This window comes from Eurosta solidaginis, chromosome 1 (assembly GCF_040869045.1).
Source record: "Eurosta solidaginis isolate ZX-2024a chromosome 1, ASM4086904v1, whole genome shotgun sequence".
Taxonomy (NCBI): domain Eukaryota; kingdom Metazoa; phylum Arthropoda; class Insecta; order Diptera; family Tephritidae; genus Eurosta; species Eurosta solidaginis.
The window spans coordinates 321,909,402-321,936,247 of NC_090319.1; the positions used below are offsets into that span (position 1 = coordinate 321,909,402).

Consider the following 26,846-nt stretch of genomic DNA (forward strand, 5'->3'; position numbering starts at 1 on the left):
AGCTATACTAACTATCCCGGCTCCTACAACAATTAAACAGGTACGGAGTTTTCTGGGCACCGCTGGGTGGTATAGACGCTTCATTAAGGACTTCGCCACAATAGCAGCGCCTCTAACCGACTCGCTTAAAAAGGGTAGAAAATTTAAGATGTCTCCGGAGGCTTTAGAAGCATTCGACAGATTAAAAAGAGCACTTACGAGTGCCCCGGTGTTGAAGCACCCTGACTTCTCGAAACGGTTTTGGGTGCAGTGTGATGCGTCGGACTATGGCCTGGGTGCAGTGTTGTACCAAATAGAAAAGGATGGTGGTGAAAATCCCATAGCTTATTTCTCTCAAAAATTCAATGAATGCCAGAGAAAGTACAGCACCACCGAGAAGGAATGTCTCGCAGCGGTGATGGCGGTTAAGAAATTTCGGCAATATATTGAGCTGATGCCATTCACCGTGGTAACCGATCACGCGAGTTTAAAATGGTTGATGTCTTTGAAAGATTTAAATGGTAGATTGGCGAGGTGGTCACTCCAACTACAAGTTTTTGACTTCGAAATAGAGCATCGCAAAGGCTCAGAAAATATAGTGGCCGACACCTTGTCGCGCTGTATAGAGGAAGTCGCCAAGTCGCCAATCGCCAATTTGGACACAACTGAGTTTGAATCCGAAGAGTACCAGGAGTTAGTGAAAACCATAGAAAACAATAAAGATCGCCTTCCCGACTTGAAAGTAGAGGACGGGATGGTTTTTAAAAAGCTGTTGCCGAAGAACATCGAATTGGAAGAGAACGAGTGGAAACTATGGGTTCCGGAAGCTTTGACTTCAACTCTCATCGAGAGCGCGCACTGTCCAGAGATAGCTGCACACGGAGGTATGGCTAAAACGCTACATCGTCTGCGTAGGCTGTATTATTGGCCAAATATGGTGGTGCAGGTGCGGGACTTTGTGAGGGGTTGTCAAGTCTGTAAGGAAACAAAGCCAGCTAACTCAGTGTTGAAACCAGGGATCGGGAATGAAGTAGTTACAGTGCGACCATTTCAAAAGATATACATCGATTTTCTTGGCAAATATCCAAGATCAAAACGGGGAAATTGCTTCATTTTGATTGTGATAGATCATTTCTCCAAGTTTATTTTCTTGAAAGCAATGCGAGAAGCTACCGCGGGAAATGTGGTCAAGTTCATCACGGATGAAATTTTTCACAAATTTGGAGTACCGGAAATCGTACATTCCGATAACGGAAAACAATTCATTTCGAAACAGTTCTCGGAGCTATTGGAGGCCTATGGGGTGAAACATTTAAAGACCGCCTTTTACTCACCGTGTTGGCAGCTATAAGGTCGTACCTTGACAACGATCATCGCGACTGGGACTTGTTCTTGACCGAAATCGAATGTTCACTACGTAGTGCTGTGCACTCAGCCACAGGGGTTTCACCGTATTTCGCACTTTTCGGTTTTAACATGTTTACTAATGGGGGGGGATTATGCATTGGCACGAAAGTTAGGATGTCTATCCGACAATGAATTATTCATGTTAGACCATAGTGACAGAATGAGAGTGACGCGCGAGAAAATTAAAGATAATTTGCACGAAGCATACGAAACTAATGCGGCGCGCTATAATACAAGAATCAGGGAAACACGTTTTATCCCTGGGCAGGAAGTGTATAAGCGCAACTTTGTGCTTAGCGATTTCAAACAAAATGTTAATGCAAAGTTTTGTAAGAAATTTACCAAGTGCCGCGTCCAGAAAGTATTGGGCAACAACATGTACCAACTAGAATCGTTGTCAGGAAAGAGTCTGGGGGTATGGCATGCAAAAGATATAAAGCAATAGTAAGATACAGGTAAGGGAGAGTCTGTGGCGAACATAACCTGGCTGCAAGTAGATAGTAGCTGCATAAAAGTAGATAGTAGGGTACTGAGCGTCCGACCGTCGACGAGGGTCAAGCCGGCGGGAAGATGAAGGTACGTAGTATTCTGTTGTCAATATAACCTGAAACAAATTCAGAAAGTAATTATTCGAATAAACATAAATAACTGACACGATTTGCCTGTAATATGGGGCAAAATCCAACAATCAAATGCTTTTACACATGCCCGGCTGAACTCTCGTGGCATGAGACGTGTCAGGGGTGGGTGTTCCCCGCGTTGGGTATACCTTGCCCCGCTCAAAGGAAGCGCCAAATGCTCGATATGGTGCCGAAGTAACCTGCAAAAGATAAAACAAAAGTACCATAAAGTAAAAAAAATCTTAGATTCAAGTTTCTAAGCTACTTCCCGTAAGCTCGACACTCCTCGCCACATCGCCCATTGCGCTTCAGGGCCAGAACTGTAGACGAACCGGTCATGTCGCCAGTCAAAGTCCTTTGTACTTCAGGGGTGAACAAATCGGGTCGCACAGGTATAAGCCTGAAAAGATAGCGAAGATGAATTACATACAATAGTTGTGTCGCTCATTACACGATTCGATAGAAAATAGGTAATCGTAGGGTTAGCTAAAGTTACAATCGTACTATTTAAAACGTATAGTGCCGATAATGCTGGCCTTGCGCGTGAAGATGTATGGAAACATATGATTTCAGCGCTGCTGATCCCAATGTACTTTGGTGTATCCAGCGTGTACACCCGTCGCAACAACAGCACGGCCAGTTTTCTTATATATTGTTATGGTAACGCATTTACGATGGAAGCAGTAAGGAAGGCGGTCGGCATGATGTAGTGGTGCACAGTGGCTAGTCATTGTCGGCTGGGGCGGGTCCTTGCCAACCTTACTGTTCCTGCGCCATAAACAGAAAAAAAGTTCCTATCATGCCTATCAAAACGAGCAGCTGTCAAATTCAAAAAAAAACCTAACAGAAGCGCAGAGACAACTCAAAACGCTTATCAATACCAAAATAAAACAACATCCGGCTGAACCGGATGTCACGGACAGACCGTTAACATTCCAAAAATTTAAATTCAAATTCAAAAAAAAACTGACGCAAAAAATACTACCGAACCGGACATGGCCGGTTACTCACGCTGAAAATCAAATTCAAAAAAAACCGCTGAAAAACCAAACAATAACGAAAAAAGCTGAAAAAATTAAAAATAAAAAGAAAAGGGCCGAATATACATAGGGGGCGCCGCGGGTGGTGTTGCGACGCCCGGTGCTTTATCCCACCCTCAAATAACCATGGCCACCGACGCACCTAATCTTTCGGTGGCCCCTTACCTGCCTTACCTTATGCCTTCTAAATAATTGGCGACGCCAGCATTCCCATTTCAATTACAAATTTATTTATAATTCATCATTTATAAAAAAAAATTTATATGAAGATGTATATATATACTACTCGATCCTGAGTTTTATCTAAATTTGTTTTCTTCAAAATAAGGTATACGCATTAAGTTATAGAGAAAAATGTGATAAAATGCTTGTTTAAGAGGTACAAGAAATAATTTCGAACAAAGAAATTTGTACATAAGTATCTATTTGATAGAGTTCATTTCGATCCCGGTATTAAGAAACATGAATAGTAAATATTAACTTTGTACAGCCAAAGTAATAATTCCTTTTTGGGGCTTTAGACGTTTTTAAATGGTTCTAAAACAAGTTTGGTTGCAAGTTTATTGCAGCTTTTCAAATAAATGATCCTTCTTTTACTAGTAAAAGGTGTTTAATATCTTTAACTGCTATTCTTTTGTTCGCAGCTGTATGTACATATAACATTTTTTTTTTTCTGGTTAAGTATAGTTTAATCTTTTACAGTATCGTTGTTTTTGGTTCAAAGGCTTTCGAATTTGCACTGGGTGGTATTTACATATATAGATACATCATATCAAAATTTGAGGAAAACGCAATTCAGAAAAATCTGCTGGTTAGGGCCTGCCTCTATGAATTAAGCTAACAATATATGTAATGTAATAATTTGTTTAATAATAGTATTTTACAATTTTTAATCATGGTGAATTTACGTACAAAAATACAAAAACCCAATGCACTAATTTTTGGTATTGTTTAAAGTTTTTTTAAGTAGTATAAATGTATCAGCAGTGAAATACTTTAGGAAAATATAACTAAATTTGATAACATTGTTGCTGCTGTTGCTCTGGTTTACAGGTCATTTGCTGAAAAAAATGTGTAATTCATCTAAATGCTCTTTCGAATTTATTTCCATACTGCTGAATAGATTTTAATTTCATAGGTATGCTTGTACATAGCAAATAACGTGGAAACCAAGCGACGCACACTGGAGTAAAAAAAAATACCTTAAAAATAGTTGTAGTTATTTGGCTCAAAATTCCTATAGTAGATCGTAGATCGCATTACAGAATTTGCAGACTTCTTAACATTTACATTTTATATATTCATTTCTAGATATTCTTGCGTTCCACTCGAAAACGTCTACGCCAATATGCTGGAAGTTTTTTTTTTTTAAACCGGACATTCTTTTTTTTTTGTTGGGTATACTAAATTTGGTGTTCGCTTTCTTTCTTCTACATGTATGTAAATGCATATATTTAAGTTAATTATATATACAGATGTATGAACCGCGTTTAAATAGTTGTTTCTCTAAATGTTTTCTTTTTTTTTTTTTTTTAAACCAACATTATTTTATTTTAACAATTGCGCTAATGGTTTGAATTCTGACCGGACTTCCTACACATTCATAGGGTACATAAACGCACGACCCATAACCAAAAGGCAAGCATTAGCGCCCAAAGATGCGTCCGCGCTTTTAAGCACAAAAAAAAAGGAACTGACTCACCCAGTAGGCCGGCGTTGATGGTTGTTTCACTCTGGTCTGAGGTGATCGAGCGGACCTGGTGGCAGGGCGACTTCGTGTGGACCTTTACCTTCTGGATGACTTTGTGCTAAATTGGGCGTTCGCTGTATTACGCTGCAGCGTACTGCTGGCCCTGGAGGCGGATGGGGTGTTGGACGCTTTCCAAAGGTGGTGGTGTACTTCGCAAACGTAGAGAAAGAGGTCTATCTTCGAGTATCAAGGCTTCTCCTCACAATTAGTTAGTGCCGTCCGAATCCGAGTCGGAATCCCTAGAACTTTCCTCACTAGGTTTGACTTGGAAGCGCTGACTTACTACTTCAGCTGGATATTTGGATATTCTTGTAAGGGTTATTACCACTAGTTCCTCGGCATTTTGCTGATTGTTCTTTGGCCTTTTAAATGACCTTCTTCCTTGTTTTCCAAAATTTTTCCCACGTTTTTCTCGGTCAGTGCCGGAAACTCAATCAATTCTTTTTAATTTTCTCGGTTTCGAATAGCGTTTTAATATTTGATTTGTACGGATTTAAAAAAAGTATATAAATCGTTGATACGATAAGACTTGGCAAAAGCAAACACGTTATGGTCTAGCTCCGTTCATCAGCGTGGCAAATCCAAAAAGGAAAGAGCCTGGGCCGAGCGAAAAACTTTTGTCCGGAACTCGTGGTGGTTTTTTTTTTTTTCCTTTTTTTTTTCCGTCTTCTAGTGATGGCCGGTCGGTCTGTTCCCTTCTTTTCCGATATTTTTCATCGCAACCTTTTCCACATCGCTAGGTGTGTTCCCGTGAACACGCTCCCAAGTGGGTCGTAGCCGTAGACCGTAGCAGCAGACCGTAACAAACCTGCTTCGCTTTGAAGACCTGACGATGAAGCGAACAGGAAACCGGATCCTCTGTGGGAAGCCACTGCCAGGGATCTCCGACGACAAGCAACGTGGGGCACGACTCACCCCTGAGATAAGAGTCTCAAAGTCCTACTACGAAGCTAGCCGGGCAACATGGGGCCATCAAAAAAAAGTTAAGTCAAATTTGGGAATTAATTCTGTTTCCTAGTTTAAAAGGGCTTTGCGGCAATTAGACATTTGTTATGGAGAACTCGTCAAAACTCCGAAAGGTTTCAGTGGTTATCGCCCCCACAAAAGGCAAGACAAAAAAAAAACAGACATTTTGATATGGAGAACTCGTCCAAACTCCGAAAGGCTAGTCCGACCTAAGCGTGGACTGCCAGGGTGTTCACGGTCCTCGGTGAGTACGCGTGTGAACAACCTATGAGGTCAGTGCTCGGGGAGAATACTGGGCGAGATGTCCCCGACCGCCAAAACGCCCAGACAAAAAAAAAGGTCCAATTGGTGGGTGTATAAAAAAAATCAAATTGTAAATTGGCAAAAGAAACGTTTTCTAGTTCATTGCGGGCGAATGTCCGACGCGTGAAAGCGACCTATCAATTTCCCGTTTAGGTCCTCGAGATCATACAATGCGTTGCCTATTTTTCGAAGCACGCGACACTTCAGGTATTTGGGTAGGAATTTGGCATTAATGCCCTGTTTAAAATTACTTAAGGCAAAGTTTCTCCGAAAAACTTCCTGACCTTCCTTATAGTTGACGTGTCTAGAGCGCTTGTTATAGGTGGTTACTCCCCTATCTTTGGCCTGATCTAAATTTCTACGGATCTGCTCACGAATGTTAGTCAACTTGTCAGCTCGGCTTACTACCTTGACCTGGTCTTCTCGAAGGCTGCCGAGTTTCCCTAAAATGTTGTACGTTGAGGCATGTTGGACCATGTTTTGGCCATATAACGCAAAGTATGGAGAACACTGAATCGCTGTATGAAAATCACTTCTCAAAACTGACAAAATCTCGGGTATATGCTTATCCCAATCAGTATGGTCAGATTTATCTTTTAGGAAAATCCTAATCTTAGAAACAATTTCTCTGTTGACGCGTTCGGATGCGTTCGCTTGGGGAGAATATAGCCCCGTCCTCACGTGCGTCACCCCGTAGTTTGCAAAAAATTGGTTCATTTCCTTAGAGATAAACTGTTTACCATTGTCACTGTGAATAAACTCAGGGACCCCTACAGCCGGAAAAATTTCTGAAGCGAAGTAATTTATAACGTTAACAGTGGTAGCTCTCTGCATGGGCTTTAGCCAAACGTATTTTGAAAAATGGTCTAGTACTATGAAAAGAAATTGATTTCGCCGCTTAGATCTCGGATACGGCCCTAGAAAGTCGCAATACAACCGCTGAAATGGCCTTTCGGATTCAAAGGCACTCCCTATAGGTGGTCTCGACTGCTGATTGGTGGGTTTTACCGTTTTGCAGGTGTCACAACGCTGGACGTAGTCCCTGACGTCCTTAGCCTGCTGCGGCCAGAAGTACTTCTGCCTAACACGTTCTAAGGTTTTCAGCCATCCGCCATGGTAACTCCGGTTAGCGTCATGCGCTAATCTCACTGCTTCCTCAGTCAACCCTTTTGGCAACCATAAACGCCACAGCGAGTCTTCTTCCCCTTCCATCCCCTTACGAAACTTAACTCTTTTGAAAATTACACCGTCCACCACTCGTAAATCCGGAAGTGATTCCTCGTTTTCGGTGACGGTCCGAATTAAGTCTAAATACTCCTTGCTGGCAAATTCGGGAGAGACTAAGTCTATTTCTCCGGGTGTGGTAGTGAAAGTTAATTCGTCAACGTCAAAACGCGACAGCGCGTCTGGTACTACATTCAGGGTGCCCTTACGATGTTCCATTCTAAAATCGTATCTTTGCAGTAAGAGTGACCATCTCGCCAACCTCCCGCTCAAGTCCTTTTGTGTCATCAACCACTTGAGACTGGAGTGGTCCGTAATAATCCGAAAAGGTAATCCTTCGACATAGGGTCGGAAACGCTTCACGCTAATTATGGCTGCAAGACATTCCAGCTCGGTTACTGTATAATTGCGTTGAGCATTATTCAGCTTTTTCGACACGAATGCGATTGGATGCTCAGCGCCATCATCATCGACCTGAAACAATACTCCGCCAACACCTATTTTGGAAGCGTCGCATTGTATTACGAATTCTTTGGAAAAGTCTGGTTGGGCCAAGACAGGCGCCGAACTCAAGGCTACTTTTAGTTTTTCGAACGCCTCTATAGCTTCAGGAGTGAGTTTAAACGGGCCTGCTGACTTGCGGAGACAGTCGGTCAAGGGACCTGCCAAGTCAGCAAAATTGGTAATAAATGCTCGGTACCAATTCGCCATGCCCACAAACCTACGCACTTGCCGAGGGGATTTAGGGATCGGGAAGTTTTGTATTGCTTCTACTTTTCCCGGATCCACTTTCAGACACCCGCTGCCTATCAAATACCCTAAGTAGCGTATTTCCTTCTGACAAAATTTACTTTTTTCCACATTTATTGTCAGACCTGCATCTCTCAAACAGTTCGCCACTTCCGCTAGCAATTTTAGATGATCCTCAAAATTAGTGCTACATACCATCAGATCGTCCAGGTAGACAAAGACGTTCTCTCGCAGACGCGAAGGGATCGCCTTGTCCATCAGCCTACTCATAGTCTGCGGTCCATTGCACAGACCAAATAGCATCACCTTGAAGTGGTACAGAGGCCTCCCCGGAACTGCGAATGCTGTTTTTTCCTTCGAGGACTCTGTCAATTTGATCTGGAAGAACGCGTCTTTCAGATCAATGCCACTAATAAAATGCGTATCTTTCAGTCTGCTCAATAAGCCGTTGATATGAGGCAGGGGGTACGAATCCTTCTTAGTCACCGCGTTGACCTTTCTCGAATCTATACACAGCCTGACTTTGCCTGGTTTCCGGACCAGTACTACAGGACTACACCACGGGGAGTTGGATTCTTCTATAACTCCTAACTGTAGTAACCTGTCTAGTTCTCTAAAAGCTTCGGCTTGCCTCGGCGGCGAAAGAGGAAAATGCTTGCTTTTTATAGGCACAGCATCACCGGTGTCGATGTGATGCTCCACTAATTTAGTTTGCCCTAGGCCTAACTTCTCGTACGAAGGAAACGTCTCGATGACTTTTCGCAATTCTGATTTCTGTTCTGGTGACAATTCATGGAGGTTAAGTTCCTCTTCCTTTTCAAGCCTAGTCTCTAAGCACTCTACGCTCGGGAATATTTCGGGAGCTAACGCAAATGCTCTCCAAAAATCTACCCCGAAGTATGCTTCCTGGAGCAATGAGGGAACAAGGTAAAAACGAATAATCTTTGTGATATTTTTAAAAGTGACCGGTAGAGATACTGAGCCTAAAATTTTTTGCTTGTTGCCGCCTGCGGTATATACGAACGCATGTAAGGGCTGATATTCGAAGCCGTTACCCTTTAGGAATTCTAATCCATTCTTCCCTAAGATGGAGACGTTGGCTCCCGAGTCCAACAACCCTACAAGAAAACTATTTTTAATTTTAGCCTTTACTAAAGGCCTTTCGTCCTCAGTAAGCGTTAACGTGGTGGCTTGCAGCAGTCTACGCTCCTGTACTCTCCTGTGGTATCTCTTCCTACACTTCAAAATATTGTCCGATACCGGATATTGGTCAAAAATGGTATGTCTTATTTGTTCATACCCATCCTCCCTTTCTTCTAGGGTTGGGAAAAGTTGCGTTTGGCACGCGACATCCCTATGCTGGCGTCGCAGGATTTTGATTTGCTCGCCCATCGTGAAAGAGGACGTTCGACTCTCGGATTCAGAACTATTCGAATCGTCAGTACTATCGGGGAAGGTTATTATTACAGTCGAGGGTTCTTCTGCCAGGGTACTACTGCACCTCGGAAGCTCACCACCTCCATGCAGAGATTCGCCCTCTGGTTCAGCGCACGGGACGACGCCTCGAGCACTGGCTGATGTGGGAGCTATGAAGCCGAACGAGGTTCCCCCATCTTCTCGCTCGGGTACTGGTTTCCCTGCCTGCGATGGTCCCTAGGGCATTTAGGAGTGAATACACCCTTATACCCACATTTAAAACAAAAAGGACTTTTTATGGGTTCCTCGCAATATATATAGGAGTGCCCCATTCCCTGGCAATTCCAGCACTGGATTCCTGAGTAGTCCGGTCTTCTGCTGCGTCTATATTCCAGCGCCTCTATCTGCGGATCTATCTCGCCGTTCTCGCCTTCCATCGTCATGTCCGGGGTTGTCACGCGGGCCTCGCTTACATGCCGTCCTGGGTAATTGGCTCCCAGCAGCTTGCTCTCTTTCAGCACTTGTTCACCTCGGCGTGCTACATCGCGCAGATCATGGAGGTTCCTTACGTCCGCATTAAAAAGCATTAGCTTAAGGCTACTGTTGACGTTCCTTTTTATTATGTCAATCAGTAGAAGCTCTGACATCGGCTCCCTTAAGCGCGCGTTCAAGGAGATTATGTCCGCGTGAAACACGTCATAACACTCACTTGCCTTTTGCTTGCGCATGGAGATCTCCATCATGATCTCGTGGTCCGTTTTCAAGGTGCCAAACTCTCTTTTTAAGGAGTAGCACAAAAAGGCATATGTCGCATTTGGGTTTTGTTTTGTGAACAGCCAGTACCATTCTTCGGCTCGTCCCGAAAGGAATAGGTGGAAACTGGCCATTATTTGTTCGTCAGGGCATTGTGTGCGCTCACACAAGGTGTTTAATTTGAAGAGGAAATCGGCTACACTCCCAGTGCCGTCGAATGCGATTTTCCACTCCTGCGGTTTTACTGCTATGCTGCTTGGAGTCGGGTACATTGGCGGTACTACCGATGGCAATGGGTTACGGTCCATCCTGCTTGCGTTCCTGTGTTGCTGGTGTGCTTGCTGCGTGGATTCGAGAGCGGCGTTGAGCTGGGCCATGTTGGCTCTAATTGAGCCCATCTCTCTCCGCATTTCCTCCTGCGAAGCCTGGAACAGTTGGTGTAGCACGTCCACCCACGAGCCTCCACGAGTGGCTTCGTCCTGCATTCCTAGGAGGTTCGCCTGATCGCTGGTAGCGTCCCCAAAATTTCCAACCTCTTGATTTGGTGGTAAGGCACCCGCTCCATCTGGTGCATAGTTCGACACATTGGTCATTATCCCCGAGATGTTGTGTGTGTTTAGCAGCGATGCATTTAAATTGCTGGTGCTTACAGGTATGTCCAGTTTGTCGCGGTCGTCGTTCGGGCCCGAGCCTATATGAGTCCCCGCGGGATTTCCGTAGGATCCTCCTACTGGGGTATGCACCACCAAAGGACGCCTTGCTTTCGAAAAAGCCCCCCTATTAGCACCGCCCCGGTGCTGGTTCCCTCGTAAACTGCCCGCACTCTCGAACGGAGTGTTCCGGCCCGTTTGCCCGTAGGACTGGTTACGCGACATAATCCGTTAGAAAAAAATTCTTTGTCAAATCCTAGTATTCGAAAAAAAAAAACTTCTGTTCCCAGAAGATGGTTTATTAAAAGAGGAAAAAAAAGTTTATATATCTATATATAAAAAAAATTGTGCGAGAATTAAGGCAATCATTTATCAATGATCGCACCAAAATAGAAAAAAAAATTTCAAAAGCTGAAAAGAAAACGGTTAGTTATCTATAAATTTTATATGAACAATGTAGGTGGTGATGGGAACGCTGACATCCCATCATTAGAAGGCAGTAGGCTAGGCAAAAAAAATTTGATACAAACACATTCGTACTTGGCCCTAGTGCTCCCAACCGCAATCGAGGGGGGGTCTTAAGGCCCTTCCGAGATAGGTTGGGGCCACTAGGGTCCGTTCCAGGCACCCACGAGTAGGTCTCAACACGCCCAGCCGCAACGCAGGGGCAGTCTCCAGGGGCTTGCCCCTGGGACTGGTTGGGGGTGTTGAGGCCTCCCGTCCATTCTCGCTGGACACCCCTCCTGCCTCCGCCGCAATGGGTGGAGCGGTTTCGAAACCGCTCCCCAGTCTGGTGGTGACAGGAAGGAGTGCCACTCGGAATCCCAGCTCAACCCATCACCCTCCAGGTGGTATTCCAAGCTACCACCTGGGACGTGGGATGAGCTGGGGTCCTCACTACACGCACACACACATTCACCCTGGACAACACAAATTCGGCTAAAGGAACCTAAAAAAAAACTACTTTACAAAAAAAAAACCCAAGTTAGCGGACATATAATTTTCCATAGCCGACTAACGGACAACATTCCGGGAAAATAAAAACCCCAACTACAAAAAAAAATAAAGTGCGTGCAGCACTGCCTCATCGGGTGAATACAAAATCCCGATAACTGACGTTAAGTCACGTGGCTCCGTCAGCCACTGCCCCCGATGACCAGCCCGGACAACCTGATCCGTCTAACCATCCCACCGCAACGTAGGTGGCAGCTTCTGTGGCTGCTCACTCGGACTGGTGGGATGGTCAACCTCACAGGTTGACCCGACTGACCCTCGCGGCCAGCGCCTCAGGTGCCACGTTGGGCGCCATCTGTTATGGCGCCCTCAGCAACAGTCAACGATGATCATTCTGGACAACTTGATCCGTCCAACCATCCCACCGCAACGCAGGTGGCTGCTCCTGCGGCTGCACACCTCGGACTGATGGGATGGTCAACTTCACAAGTTGACCAAAATGACCAGCGCGACAGCGCTTCGGGCACCAAATCGCGTTGGGCGCCATCTGTTATGGTAACGCATTTACGATGGAAGCAGTAAGGAAGGCGGTCGGCATGATGTAGTGGTGCACAGTGGCTAGTCATTGTCGGCTGGGGCGGGTCCTTGCCAACCTTACTGTTCCTGCGCCATAAACAGAAAAAAAGTTCCTATCATGCCTATCAAAACGAGCAGCTGTCAAATTCAAAAAAAAACCTAACAGAAGCGCAGAGACAACTCAAAACGCTTATCAATACCAAAATAAAACAACATCCGGCTGAACCGGATGTCACGGACAGACCGTTAACATTCCAAAAATTTAAATTCAAATTCAAAAAAAAACTGACGCAAAAAATACTACCGAACCGGACATGGCCGGTTACTCACGCTGAAAATCAAATTCAAAAAAAACCGCTGAAAAACCAAACAATAACGAAAAAAGCTGAAAAAATTAAAAATAAAAAGAAAAGGGCCGAATATACATAGGGGGCGCCGCGGGTGGTGTTGCGACGCCCGGTGCTTTATCCCACCCTCAAATAACCATGGCCACCGACGCACCTAATCTTTCGGTGGCCCCTTACCTGCCTTACCTTATGCCATCTAAATAATTGGCGACGCCAGCATTCCCATTTCAATTACAAATTTATTTATAATTCATCATTTATAAAAAAAAATTTATATGAAGATGTATATATATACTACTCGATCCTGAGTTTTATCTAAATTTGTTTTCTTCAAAATAAGGTATACGCATTAAGTTATAGAGAAAAATGTGATAAAATGCTTGTTTAAGAGGTACAAGAAATAATTTCGAACAAAGAAATTTGTACATAAGTATCTATTTGATAGAGTTCATTTCGATCCCGGTATTAAGAAACATGAATAGTAAATATTAACTTTGTACAGCCAAAGTAATAATTCCTTTTTGGGGCTTTAGACGTTTTTAAATGGTTCTAAAACAAGTTTGGTTGCAAGTTTATTGCAGCTTTTCAAATAAATGATCCTTCTTTTACTAGTAAAAGGTGTTTAATATCTTTAACTGCTATTCTTTTGTTCGCAGCTGTATGTACATATAACATTTTTTTTTTCTGGTTAAGTATAGTTTAATCTTTTACAGTATCGTTGTTTTTGGTTCAAAGGCTTTCGAATTTGCACTGGGTGGTATTTACATATATAGATACATCATATCAAAATTTGAGGAAAACGCAATTCAGAAAAATCTGCTGGTTAGGGCCTGCCTCTATGAATTAAGCTAACAATATATGTAATGTAATAATTTGTTTAATAATAGTATTTTACAATTTTTAATCATGGTGAATTTACGTACAAAAATACAAAAACCCAATGCACTAATTTTTGGTATTGTTTAAAGTTTTTTTAAGTAGTATAAATGTATCAGCAGTGAAATACTTTAGGAAAATATAACTAAATTTGATAACATTGTTGCTGCTGTTGCTCTGGTTTACAGGTCATTTGCTGAAAAAAATGTGTAATTCATCTAAATGCTCTTTCGAATTTATTTCCATACTGCTGAATAGATTTTAATTTCATAGGTATGCTTGTACATAGCAAATAACGTGGAAACCAAGCGACGCACACTGGAGTAAAAAAAAATACCTTAAAAATAGTTGTAGTTATTTGGCTCAAAATTCCTATAGTAGATCGTAGATCGCATTACAGAATTTGCAGACTTCTTAACATTTACATTTTATATATTCATTTCTAGATATTCTTGCGTTCCACTCGAAAACGTCTACGCCAATATGCTGGAAGTTTTTTTTTTTTAAACCGGACATTCTTTTTTTTTTGTTGGGTATACTAAATTTGGTGTTCGCTTTCTTTCTTCTACATGTATGTAAATGCATATATTTAAGTTAATTATATATACAGATGTATGAACCGCGTTTAAATAGTTGTTTCTCTAAATGTTTTCTTTTTTTTTTTTTTTTAAACCAACATTATTTTATTTTAACAATTGCGCTAATGGTTTGAATTCTGACCGGACTTCCTACACATTCATAGGGTACATAAACGCACGACCCATAACCAAAAGGCAAGCATTAGCGCCCAAAGATGCGTCCGCGCTTTTAAGCACAAAAAAAAAGGAACTGACTCACCCAGTAGGCCGGCGTTGATGGTTGTTTCACTCTGGTCTGAGGTGATCGAGCGGACCTGGTGGCAGGGCGACTTCGTGTGGACCTTTACCTTCTGGATGACTTTGTGCTAAATTGGGCGTTCGCTGTATTACGCTGCAGCGTACTGCTGGCCCTGGAGGCGGATGGGGTGTTGGACGCTTTCCAAAGGTGGTGGTGTACTTCGCAAACGTAGAGAAAGAGGTCTATCTTCGAGTATCAAGGCTTCTCCTCACAATTAGTTAGTGCCGTCCGAATCCGAGTCGGAATCCCTAGAACTTTCCTCACTAGGTTTGACTTGGAAGCGCTGACTTACTACTTCAGCTGGATATTTGGATATTCTTGTAAGGGTTATTACCACTAGTTCCTCGGCATTTTGCTGATTGTTCTTTGGCCTTTTAAATGACCTTCTTCCTTGTTTTCCAAAATTTTTCCCACGTTTTTCTCGGTCAGTGCCGGAAACTCAATCAATTCTTTTTAATTTTCTCGGTTTCGAATAGCGTTTTAATATTTGATTTGTACGGATTTAAAAAAAGTATATAAATCGTTGATACGATAAGACTTGGCAAAAGCAAACACGTTATGGTCTAGCTCCGTTCATCAGCGTGGCAAATCCAAAAAGGAAAGAGCCTGGGCCGAGCGAAAAACTTTTGTCCGGAACTCGTGGTGGTTTTTTTTTTTTCCTTTTTTTTTTTCCGTCTTCTAGTGATGGCCGGTCGGTCTGTTCCCTTCTTTTCCGATATTTTTCATCGCAACCTTTTCCACATCGCTAGGTGTGTTCCCGTGAACACGCTCCCAAGTGGGTCGTAGCCGTAGACCGTAGCAGCAGACCGTAACAATATATAACATAAACGAATCAAAAGACAAGAATAATTACCTTTTTTTTATGCCGCAAACCATCCAGGAAAGTTGATTGTGGGTAGAGTGGCCATATATGGTCGGTTGGAACAATAACTCCTGAAAAATATGCACGAAAATTTAATTTTTTTTATCATCCACGACGGAATATTTATAAATAAACAGGAGAAACGTCAAAATGAAGTGATTAAAATTTCCCAGTATCGGGATATTTCAAGAGCTTTCAGATGGACGGGTTGCCAGATGTTGAGTAAAAGTACGGTGGGTTGAAATGGTCTGTAGAAAAAAGAGGACAGATATAGGTTAGACACAGCAATAAATGGTCGGCCATGATGGAAATAGGGAAACAGCAAAATAAACGGTATCGGTGGCGGATTTTTGTCTATATATAGGAGGTATTGGCTGGCAATGTGAAAAAACTGTATTAGAGTTGAAGCAGTGCGGTGTAATGCGCGCCAAATATTGTGTGTTTTCTTAAAGTGAGATCCCCTGTGCGCGAAGTCCACAAAGGACAGTACGCTACACAAAAAAATTAAAATAGTGTACCTAAAGTTAAAAATTATTTGCGAATGCTGGGTGCTGAAGGCCCCTAAAGTGATATTGTGGCTGGTCGCCGTGCTCAACACTCTGGTTAATGGTCACGACGAATTCCTGAGGAAGAGGACAAGACACGTGACATCCATCGATATTACGGATAACTTAACCCTGTACGTGCAGAAGATTTTGTCCGGTAAGTTTTCCATATGCCATGTAGTTTTTTTATATGAAGTGTTAGTTTTTCTGCGCCTTTTTGAGGTTCACGCAACCTCGCCTTTCGACTTCGGTCACAAACTCCAAGGAGAGATCTGGCTCAGCATAAAGCGTATGGGGGTACAGATTTCCTCCATTGGCTGTCCACAATCAAATTTCTTTTAATTGTGTCATAATTAGTTTTTTCTTGCCATTTAGATATCACGCCGGTGATATTAATCTTCTGAACAATCCGTTTGTGTTAAGAGCCTTTATGGTGCTTGTGTGCCTGTGTGCCTATAGGTACAGTGCGAGGTGCGTGAACACCAAATCAGTGTGGAGGTACCGTAATAACCTCGCATTAAATTATACCTTTTTCTGTTAGCGGGAACCAAATAACCTGGGAACGTACGGCGCCGCGCGCCAGGGAAATTTTTAAAAGTTACCAGCACAAATTAGAACAAAGCTCACCTCCATGCCAAAAAAACAATTTTACAGTGGCTACAAAACCGAGACATTTTGGAAAGGGGTTATTCCAACTCGACTGCGAGCAACCAGTCCTAAATCAAAGAAAACATTTTTTTTGATCTTTATATAAGTTTTATTTGTTTCTTTTTCTGTCGTAAAATTGATCTTGATGTACAGTTTGTGGCTGCGGTCACACGAATACACCAAACCCAAAAACTTAAAATTTTACCTCCGTTTTCTTTTGAGGCCACAGAGGCCTGGCTCCCAAGAAATACCTATTATTACCAAATAGAGCTCTGTTAGGTAGGTCGTAGGATTCTGGGTGTAAGGAAATCAATCACATTACTGCTTCGATTGAGCAATATAGAGGTTTGGTCCTTTGTGTGACAGAAGGTCCAATAACTAATAGGGAACAATTGTATGGTATATATGTGTTTTACTTATTTACGTAACCTTTTTATTATTTACAAAAAAAAAAAGAAATCAATATATATTATATAGGCCAAAGTGGCACTTCCGGTTTTTTTGAAATTCTGTCCTTTTTACTGTGGTTAAAAGAAAATATATATATATATATGTTGAGTTGAGCTAAAGCTCTATGAATATGGTTGGCTAAATTTGATTGGGAGGGGAGTGAAGGATGACAAAAGGGTACGTACTGTGGAATCATTCGGAGTAAAGGTAGGAAGGGGACTCGCTGAAGTAGCAAAGAAATCGAGCGGTCCAAGGATGGGCGGGCTTCCGGTGAATGTAGGTAGATGAACGAGGACGATTGTAACATCCACCCCCCGTCAACATGGATCAGGGTTGAGGACCACGCCTTATGTCCGGAGCTAGCTGGGGCATTCCATGTTGACGGCGACAAAAGGGTGGATGCACTGGTACGTGCACGTTACAATTTCCATCGTCTTCCCATTAGTCCGTTTCCAAAAGCAACGCCCGTACTGCAAAAAATACCCAAACTGCTATATTTGCAGAAGTTCAACAAAATTCATTCAAACATTCAAACATCTTTTTGGGTTCTTGCATTTAATATCTTCTATTATTTTACTCAAAACTCTGAGTTGGGGGGATTCAGAAGATTGAACGTGCGGTGAAAATTTGCTCCCTACAAAATGTAATCGTATTGATTAATTTTTGGAACAAGTTATACTCACATATCATCGACCTTTTGATCAGAAGTCACTCCAGAAACTTCTGCTGAATATATTAGATCAAACTCCTTTATGTTAGAACGATATATAGCAAATGTTATATCATTCATATCAACAGGCACATCAGTGATGGGGTCCATATCGGGATCATCTTAAACAAACAAAAAATAATAATAATAAAAATAAATCTTAACTGTGTATCTCGACTGCTGAGTGTAATGTCATCCTATATCGGCTGCCGTTCCAAAAGCGCCCTATCGCAGAAAACTTTTCAGAAGTTGTTTCAAACACGCACTATCTCAGAATTGAACGATTGAAGATCTATCAGAATTTGTTTCAAAAACGCCGTACCTATAGTCGAAATGTATTGAATGCATGCTCAGATAGGCCGTTCTTTAAACAAATTCTGAAATGGGCCGTTTTTGAAACGGGGGTCGAGATGGGGTGATATTCCACTCAGCAGTCGATCGTACGATGGGACAATTTTTTTTATTTTTGTGATGACATATTCAGATTCTAATTTTAAGCAAAAACAAGTAAGGAAGGCTAAGTTCGGGTGTAACCGAACATTACATACTCAGCTGAGAGCTTAGCTGCGTTGGCTTCGTAGGGTTTCGTAGATGGTTTATAAGTGGTTTTTAATTCCATATCAATACGTTTGGGAAATATCGACCAAATTGTAAACCAAGGGTGACGTTTTTTGGAACGAGTTTTTTCGTATTTGGTATAGAATTATCGCATTTTTTTCATGTTTCGAAATTTTCGTTATCGAAAAAATGGTCGTGGTCATAGTCGGATTTCGCCCATTTTTAATACCAAGATAAAGTGAGTTCAGATAAGTATATGAACTAAGTTTAGTAAAGATATATCGATTTTTGCTCAAGTTATCGTGTTAACGGCCGAGCGGAAGGACAGACGGTCGACTGTGTAGAAAACATGGGCGTGGCTTCAACCGATTTCGCCCATTTTCACAGAAACCAGTTACCGGCATAGGAGCTATGCCCCTACCAAATTTCACAAGGACTGGTAAATTTTTGTTCGACTTATGGCATTAAAAGTGTTCTAGACAAATTAAATGAAAAATGGCGGAGCCACGCCCATTTTGAAATTTTCTTTTATTTTGGTATTTTTTTGCACCATATCATTACTGGAGTTGAATGTTGACATAATTTACTTATATACTGTGAAGATATTCAATTTTTTGCTAAATTTTGACTTAAAAAATTTTCTTTTTTAAAGTGGGCGTATCCGTCATCCAAATTTTTTTAGCACATATATAGTAATAGAAGTAACGTCCCTGCCAACTTCCATCATGATATCTTCAACGACTGCTTGCAAAACTTTTAAATTACCTTCTTTTAAAAGTGGGCGGTGCTACGCCCATTGTCCAAAATTTTACTAATTTTCTATTCTGCGTTATAAGGTCAACCCACGTACCAAGTTTCATCGCTGTATCCGTCTTTGGTAATGAATTGTTGTACTTTTTCCGTTTTTCGAAATTTTCGATATCGAAAAAGTGGGCTTGGTTATAGTCCGATTTCGTTCATTTCATAGCTATCTGAGATGAGTGCCCATAGTCTGAAGGTTTAATGTGGCCACATAAATCGTTCCCGAGATGGTCGGGCTAGCACCACAATGGTGCTGTGTTACCGGAGCGTACCGGATCTGTATCCGGCAAAGGACCATCACACTCCTCAAAGCCTTCGGGGAGTAACATTATCGCTACAACAACAACAACATGAGTGCCCACACTCAAAAAAAAAAAGTATCACTATCATTTTAATACACGATGTAAAAAGTATAATTAAAAGTATCAATTTTGTATCTTGACTATTGATTTGCCCATGCAAAATATTTGTTGCGCCCTTAAAATGTATCAAAATGATACCCGTATAAATTTTCTAGTTTCATTATGATAACATTTAATACTAGATTGATTATAAAACGCATTACATTTGTATGTAGTTTATTAACTTGGCAAATACAAGTATCAAACTAATATTCATCCGTTCAACTGCATAAACAACAAGTAAGGAAGGTTAAGTTCGGGTGTAACCGAACATTACATACTCAGTTGAGAGCTATGGTGACAACATAAGGGAAAATAACCATGTAGGAAAATGAACCTAGGGAAACCCTGAAATGTGTTTGTATGACATGTGTATCAAATGAAAGGCATTAAAGAGTATTTTATGAGGGAGTGGGCCATAGTTTTATTGGTGGACGCCATTTAGGGATATAGCCATAAAGGTGGATCAGGGTTGACTCTAGAATGCGTTTGTACGATATGGGTATCAAATGAAAGGTGTTAATGAGTGTTTTAAAAGGGAGTAATCCTTAGTTCCATAGGTGGACGCCGTTTCGAGATATCGCCATAAAGGTGGACCAGGGGTGACTCTAGAATGTGTTTGTACGATATGGGTATCAAATTAAAGGTATTAATGAGGGTTTTAAAAGGGAGTGGTGGTTGTTGTATAGGTGGTCGCCTTTTCGAGATATCGCCATAAAGGTGGACTAGGGGTGACTCTAGAACGCGTTTGTACAATATGGGTATCAAATGAAAGGTGTTAATGGGTATTTTAAAAGGGAGTAATCCTTAGTTCCATAGGTGGACGCCGTTTCGAGATATCGCCATAAAGGTGGACCAGGGGTGACTTTAGAATATGTTTGTACGATATGGGTATCAAATGAAAGGTGTTAATGAGTATTTTAAAAGGGAGTAATCCTTAGTTCCATAGGTGGACGCCGTTTCGAGATATCGCCATAAAGGTGGACCAGGGGTGACTTTAGAATATGTTTGTACGATATGGGTATCAAATGAAAGGTGTTAATGAGTATTTTAAAAGGGCGTGGGGCTTAGTTCCATAGGTGGACGCCGTTTCGAGATATCGCCATAACGGTGAAGCTGGGGTGACCCTAGAATGCTTTTGTGCAATATGGGTATCAAATGAAAGGTGTTAATGAGTATTTTTAAAAGGCAGTGGGCCTTCGTTCTATAGGTGTTCGCCTTTTCGAGATATCGCCATAAAGGTGGACCCGGGGTGACTCTAGAATGAGTTTGTACGATATGGGTATCAAGTTAAAGGTATTAATGAGAGTTTTAAAAGGGAGTGGTGGTAGTTTATATGTGAAGGAGTTTTCCAGATATAGACCAAAATGTGGACCAGGGTGACCCAGAACATCATCTGTTGGATACCGCTAATTTATTTATATATGTAGTACCTGCCAAGATTTTAAGGGTTTTTTATTTCGCCCTGCAGAACTTTTTCATTTTCTTCTACTTAATATGGTAGGTGACACAACCATTTTATAAAGTTTTTTCTAAAGTTATATTTCGCGTCAATAAAACAATCCAATTACCTTACCATGGTTCATCCCTTTTTTCGTATTTGGTATAGAATTATGGCATTTTTTTAATTTTTCGTAATTTTCGATATCGAAAAATTGAGCGTGGTCATAGTCGGATTTCGTTCATTTTTCATACCGAGATAAAGTGAGTTCAAGTAAGCACGTGAACTAAGTTCTTTAAAAATATGTCGATTTTTGCTCAAGTTATCGTGTTAACGGCCATGCAGAAGGACAGACGGACGACTGTGTATAAAAACTGGGCGTGGCATCAACCCATTTCGCCCATTTTCACAGAAAACAGTTAACGTCATAAAATCTATGCCCCTACCAATTTCAAAAGGATTGGTTAATTTTTGTTCGACTTATGGCTTTAAAAGTATCCTAGAGAAATTAAATGAAAAAGGGCGGAGCCACGCCCATTTTGAAATTTTCTTTTATTTTTGTATTTTGTTGCACCATATCATTACTGGAGTTGAATGTTGACATAATTTACTTATATACTGTAAATATATTAAATTTTTTGTTATAATTTTACTTTAAAAAAATTTTTTTTTTAAAGTGGGCCTGGTCCTTCTCCGATTTTGCTAATTTTTATTAAGCGTACATATAGTAATTGGAGTAACGTTCCTGCCAAATTTCATCATGATATCTTCAACGACTGCCAAATTACAGCTTGCAAAATTTTAAATTACCTTCTTTTAAAAGTGGGCGGTGCCACGCCCATTGTCCAAAATTTTACTAATTTTCTATTCTGCGTCATAAGATCAACTCACCTACCAAGTTCCGTCGCTTTATCTGTCTTTTGTAATGAATTATCGCACTTTTTCGGTTTTTCGAAATATTCGATATCGAAAAAGTGGGCGTGGTTATAGTCCGATATCGTTCATTTTAAATAGCGATCTGAGATGAGCGCTCAGGAAACTACATACCAAATTTTATCAAGATACCTCAAAATTTACTCAAGTTATCGTGTTAACGGACGCACGGACGGACGGACATGGCTCAATAAAATTTTTTTTCGATCCTGATTATTTTGATATATGGAAGTCTATATCTATCTCGATTCCTTTATATATGTACAACCAACCGTTATCCAATCAAACTTAATATACTCTGTGAGCTCTGCTCAACTGAGTATAAAAATATCAAAATGATACTGTCAACGCATCATTATGCAAGGATTATTGTTCGAAAATTCGAAAAGCGAGTCTCGTGCGTAAGACGAAAGATTGTCGTGCCTAATTATTTGTGGTTTGTTGGCGTGAATAGTTGTTAATATTATTAAATATTTGATCACTTTAATAAAACGATTACAACTTGAGTTTATTTTCACAAATAAATTGTGATATTGGTAAGTATGTGTATATGATTAAAACAAAAGAAATGCTTGTTCGCTGGAACAATTACATCGAGTTATATGTATGTACATATGTATGTACATAAACGTCGATTGCATGTTAAAGCAAGTTGCGTTTACTTTTTTGGTAATTATGTGTGCATAATTCTACAAATACTTTTCCATTTTATACTTTTATTTTTGAGCTATGCTTAAATTATTAAATACCTAATACAGCGGCTTGTATCAACGGTAAAAAAATGGATGACATTTTTGAAGGAGCTACAATGGAAATTGTAGAAGTCGCAGAGCAACTGGAGGTATCAAATTATGATGCTCTTTTTAATTTCATACAAGAAAATAACCTGGACATGATTTGCTAAACTAATTTAATAGGTAAGTGTGATCGATACAAGTAAGTCTCATATATTTAAACATTTATGTAAATAAATGACTAACTTATTACTTTTTTTAGACTCGAAAGACTGCATTTATTTCATCCTACTGCACACCATTTTAAAACCAACGCACAGATATGTAATTAAAGAATTACGCAGAAATAAGTGTATAGAGTCTAACTCTCCAATACAGCCATTTTTAATTGTAGGTCGTTCTGATCTTATGAACTTGACTGATTTTTTTGTAAGTTTTGGCTACCACAAATTTAAATTCAGCTCGTTTGTAACTGCTGTAGCATGCTCGGGAAATGATGACTTTAGTGCATTTTTTTACATTAATAATTGGCGATTTAGTGCCTGCTGATAATATTGTCAGGAAACACGTAATAAGAATGGTTAAAATTGTTGACATATTACTTCAAAGCGAATTCGACAATAGTATAATAAATAATCTTTCGATTCTTATACAAAGTCATAACGAAGAGCATATTCGATTTTTTAATAAACCTCTTAAACCAAAATTTCATTTTCTTACGCATTATCCAGAAGTAATAAGAAAAAGTGGTCCTCCAAAGCATTTTTGGAACTTTAGATTTGAAGCAAAACACAGAGAAGCTAAAATTTGTTCCCGAAACGTTATGTGTAGAAAGAACTTTACATATTCATTAAGCATAAAAGCTGCATTAAAGTTTACAACATTTTTAGAACAACACGAGAATGGCTTTGAAAAGACATTTGAGATTCAAAAATCAGTATTTTGTAATATTGAAACGTCCGATTTTTCATACGCACTGTCACATTTAAATGAAAGCTTTCAAAATATTATAATTGAAAAATTAGTTTATAATGGATTAAGTTATAAAAAGATTACTTTTTAGTTCTTAACAGAAGGTATTTACTTTACCCAAAATCTCACATATTATTGTAAGCCATCTCAATCAAATATATATTGTGAGTGTTATATTATAAAAGGTTTTAATGAACACTACCAATGTTACGAAGTTGGTAATAAAGACAGAGTTTTACACGTTAATAGCTTAACATGTTTCGAAGGGCCCCCTACTCATATGTACAACAATGTTAATGAAATTTGTTTTATACGAATAAAGAAGTTTTAAAATTGAATTGAAGTACTAAACGACTTTTTGTTTGGGAAAGGATTGATTTTCTTGGCAAAAAAAAGTGGTATAAATTTTACAAAAGTAAGTATCAATTCAATATATAATAAAATATCAAATTGATAAGGTAAAAGTATCAAACTAATACTAAACAATTGCAAGTATCAATTTAATAAGCACAAGGATCAAATTGATACTAAGTTTTGAGAGAAACAAGTTTCAATTCTATACCAGAGAGTATCAAAATGATACTATTAAAAAAGTACTAAATTGATAACAACTAGTGTCAAATTTAAAAGTTCGAAAATATTTCACAATTTCGAAAATCTCAATAACATAAGATCATTGATGACGAAAAAAAGATAAGCAAAAATTGCACATTGATGCCTAGATTGCATCGCCTTGATGATAACTTTTTTTTGAGTGCAGGAATTTACATACCAAATTTCATTAAGATACCTCCAAATTTACTCAAGTTATCGTTTTTACGGACGGACGGACGGACATGGCTAAATGAATTTTTTTTTCGCTCAGATCATTTTGATATATAGAAGTCTATATCTATCTCGATTAGCTTATGCCGTTACGGATTACCGTTATGCGAACAAAATTAATATACTCTATGAGCTCTGCTCAGCTAAGTATAAATATAAAAGGAAGTTGTTATTATTCCTCATGGAATAAATAGACAGGTTGAAGTTACGCCCGTTTTGCGGTCACAAACTAAAATACGTACATATTCATGTATACCTACATAGTGCAAAAACGGTTTTAACGAAATTACTATTTTAGCATTGAAAGATTATATAGGGTAATCCACAAAAAATCAGCTTTTGAAAGAATATGTTTTGTAATGGTAATCGCATAAGCCTTCGCTTATGCTATGTTTTCACCAAACCCAAACACATTTTCCGAGAAACTTTCTGCGAACAAATTAGCCTTAGGGTACATATGAACATATATGTTTCTGCATTAACTATTCTAAAACATAATAGATATACATACGACCTTAATAATACCAACCGGAAAAGCAAATTTGTTCGAATTTTCCATGATAGGTATAATTTTTGGTATGACCGTTCCGTTCAGAATTATCACTAAGATGGAGGATGCCGCAGTATCTTGTAGCATAAAATGTTGTGTTGTTGTAATCCGATTTACGCAAACGATATGGTATTAACATAAGACGCGCCAATAACGTTGGCTAAGCACTAACTTACGCTTCGAAGGAAGCGATGGCTTTCCAACTTCCGGTACCAACTGTACGTCAAAATCCGCATTGGTGATTGGTATCTGTACTTTTGAAGAGCTAGAGATATATGGTTGCAGAATATTATCGTTGGCTTCTAATATAAATTTTATGACTTTATTCAACAATTGAAATTGATTCCGTTCTCGCCGAAAAGTAATTCCTCAAATCCCTTATTCAAATCAAGAGGATATGGTGACTTTGGCTTCTTAAAATATTTAAGATGTAAATCATCGATGATTTCGCCAGTCTTAGTATGTTGATATAGTGCACATATTTCGGGACGGCTTAAATAAAATTCCGGTTTATTATATTCATCAGTTAATTCACTATAGGACAATTTTAAAAGATTTATGAAACCATTATTTTTATAGTTGTTATTTGTAGTCATTTTTGATGTCCTAAAATTTTTATTTTTTAATCACTTGCAAGAAACAACACACAGAACATAACTGATTTAAATCATTCAATAATATTTACTTTTAACTCCTGTGCGTACTTAGTAATAAAACAAAATGGATTAGTTTCAAAAGCTATACCAAAGAGGATAAATATAATAAGAGCCGTCACTCGTTATTTTTTAGGCATTTACTCGATGTAAACTGTGAGGTAGTCGCTACTTTTTTTTGGGCGAGATGTTTATAAATGTAAGTAAGTAAGTAAGTAAGTACATTTTCATGGGGTATTTGTGTTTATTTTTCCGACTGTATTTAATTAATTATTTAATTCTCTTTCCAAAAAACACGTCTGCATAAAGTGACAACACCGCATGGATAAATGGGAGGCAATTCAAAAATGTCCCTCATAAAACAAAAGTAGCGACTACCTCACAGTTCACATCGAGTAAATGCCTAAAAAATAACTAGTGACGGCTCTTATTATATTTATCCTCTTTGCCTAAATATTACAAGTAACGTACAAGTTTGATTTTTTGGTCTTTCCTGCTTGAAATACTGACTGAAATTTATTGAAACATCAAAACCAGTTTGACATATTTTTGTTTACCTGTAAAATTTTGTCCTTTTTATTTTATATATTTTAAAATAAACAAATGAAAATAGTATTTATTTTATATGCTTGTATTTTTCCTGTAGTTTTTTTTATCTTGTGTCACTCTCACCCATAATACGGTTTAAGGGCCTGGCAAACTTGCAATATTCATATCCAAATAAAACAGTTGATCCAACCAACCTTATACTATGTTCAAACAGAAAAATAAATTGAGGCAATTTCGATTTAAATTGAGTGGTGTTCATACAGCTCAATTTAGCCTGCACAATAGTAATTTGAAAGCTGGTTGGCTCATCTCTACAGCAACAACGTACCTTTGTTCAGACTGTCAAAATGTGCGTGTTGGTATTAGGCGATGGAATGGAATAAAAACATAAAACTTTAAAATTTTTGTGTGTTGTAAGAAAATGTGTTCAATGTTTTGGTTTCATTTTGAGCCATCCTCTTTTGACAATCCCTACTCCAGTGAAATGAAAAAAATAAAATCAGCTGATGAGATGAGTCAACCATATAGTAGCGCCATGCGTAACTGACGTTTAAATCTACTCAATAAACACACTTTGCAAGGTTGCATTTGCAGTTTGAAACAATTTATTACGCAATTTTTTTTAAATTGCCAATTTATTATTACAATTTATTACATGATAAATTGCGTAATAAATTGCCCAAATGGTGTAAGCGCGATGGACGCGAATTTTGTAAGTGATGTTGTTT

General features: G+C 39.6%; 1 protein-coding gene and 1 long non-coding RNA gene across 2 annotated transcripts in view; one reads left to right on the plus strand and one right to left on the minus strand.

Moving 5' to 3' along the window:
- The window catches only part of LOC137244067 (decapping and exoribonuclease protein Rai1-like), a 41,136-nt gene extending 15,558 nt beyond the window's left edge, over positions 1-25,578 (minus strand). Inside the window, exons 1-2 of the mRNA XM_067772569.1 lie at positions 24,896-25,578; positions 17,676-17,823 (exon numbers count right to left, since the gene is read on the minus strand). Of these exons, the coding sequence (XP_067628670.1) occupies positions 17,676-17,823; positions 24,896-25,055 (308 nt within the window). The 5' untranslated portion in view covers positions 25,056-25,578. The remainder of the gene's footprint in view (positions 1-17,675; positions 17,824-24,895) is intronic.
- LOC137244064 (uncharacterized) lies at positions 22,195-23,867 on the plus strand. The gene is made up of 3 exons (XR_010950785.1): positions 22,195-22,371; positions 22,594-22,752; positions 22,832-23,867. It is a non-coding gene; the product is annotated as an uncharacterized lncRNA (long non-coding RNA).
- Positions 25,579-26,846: the final 1,268 nt, after the last annotated feature.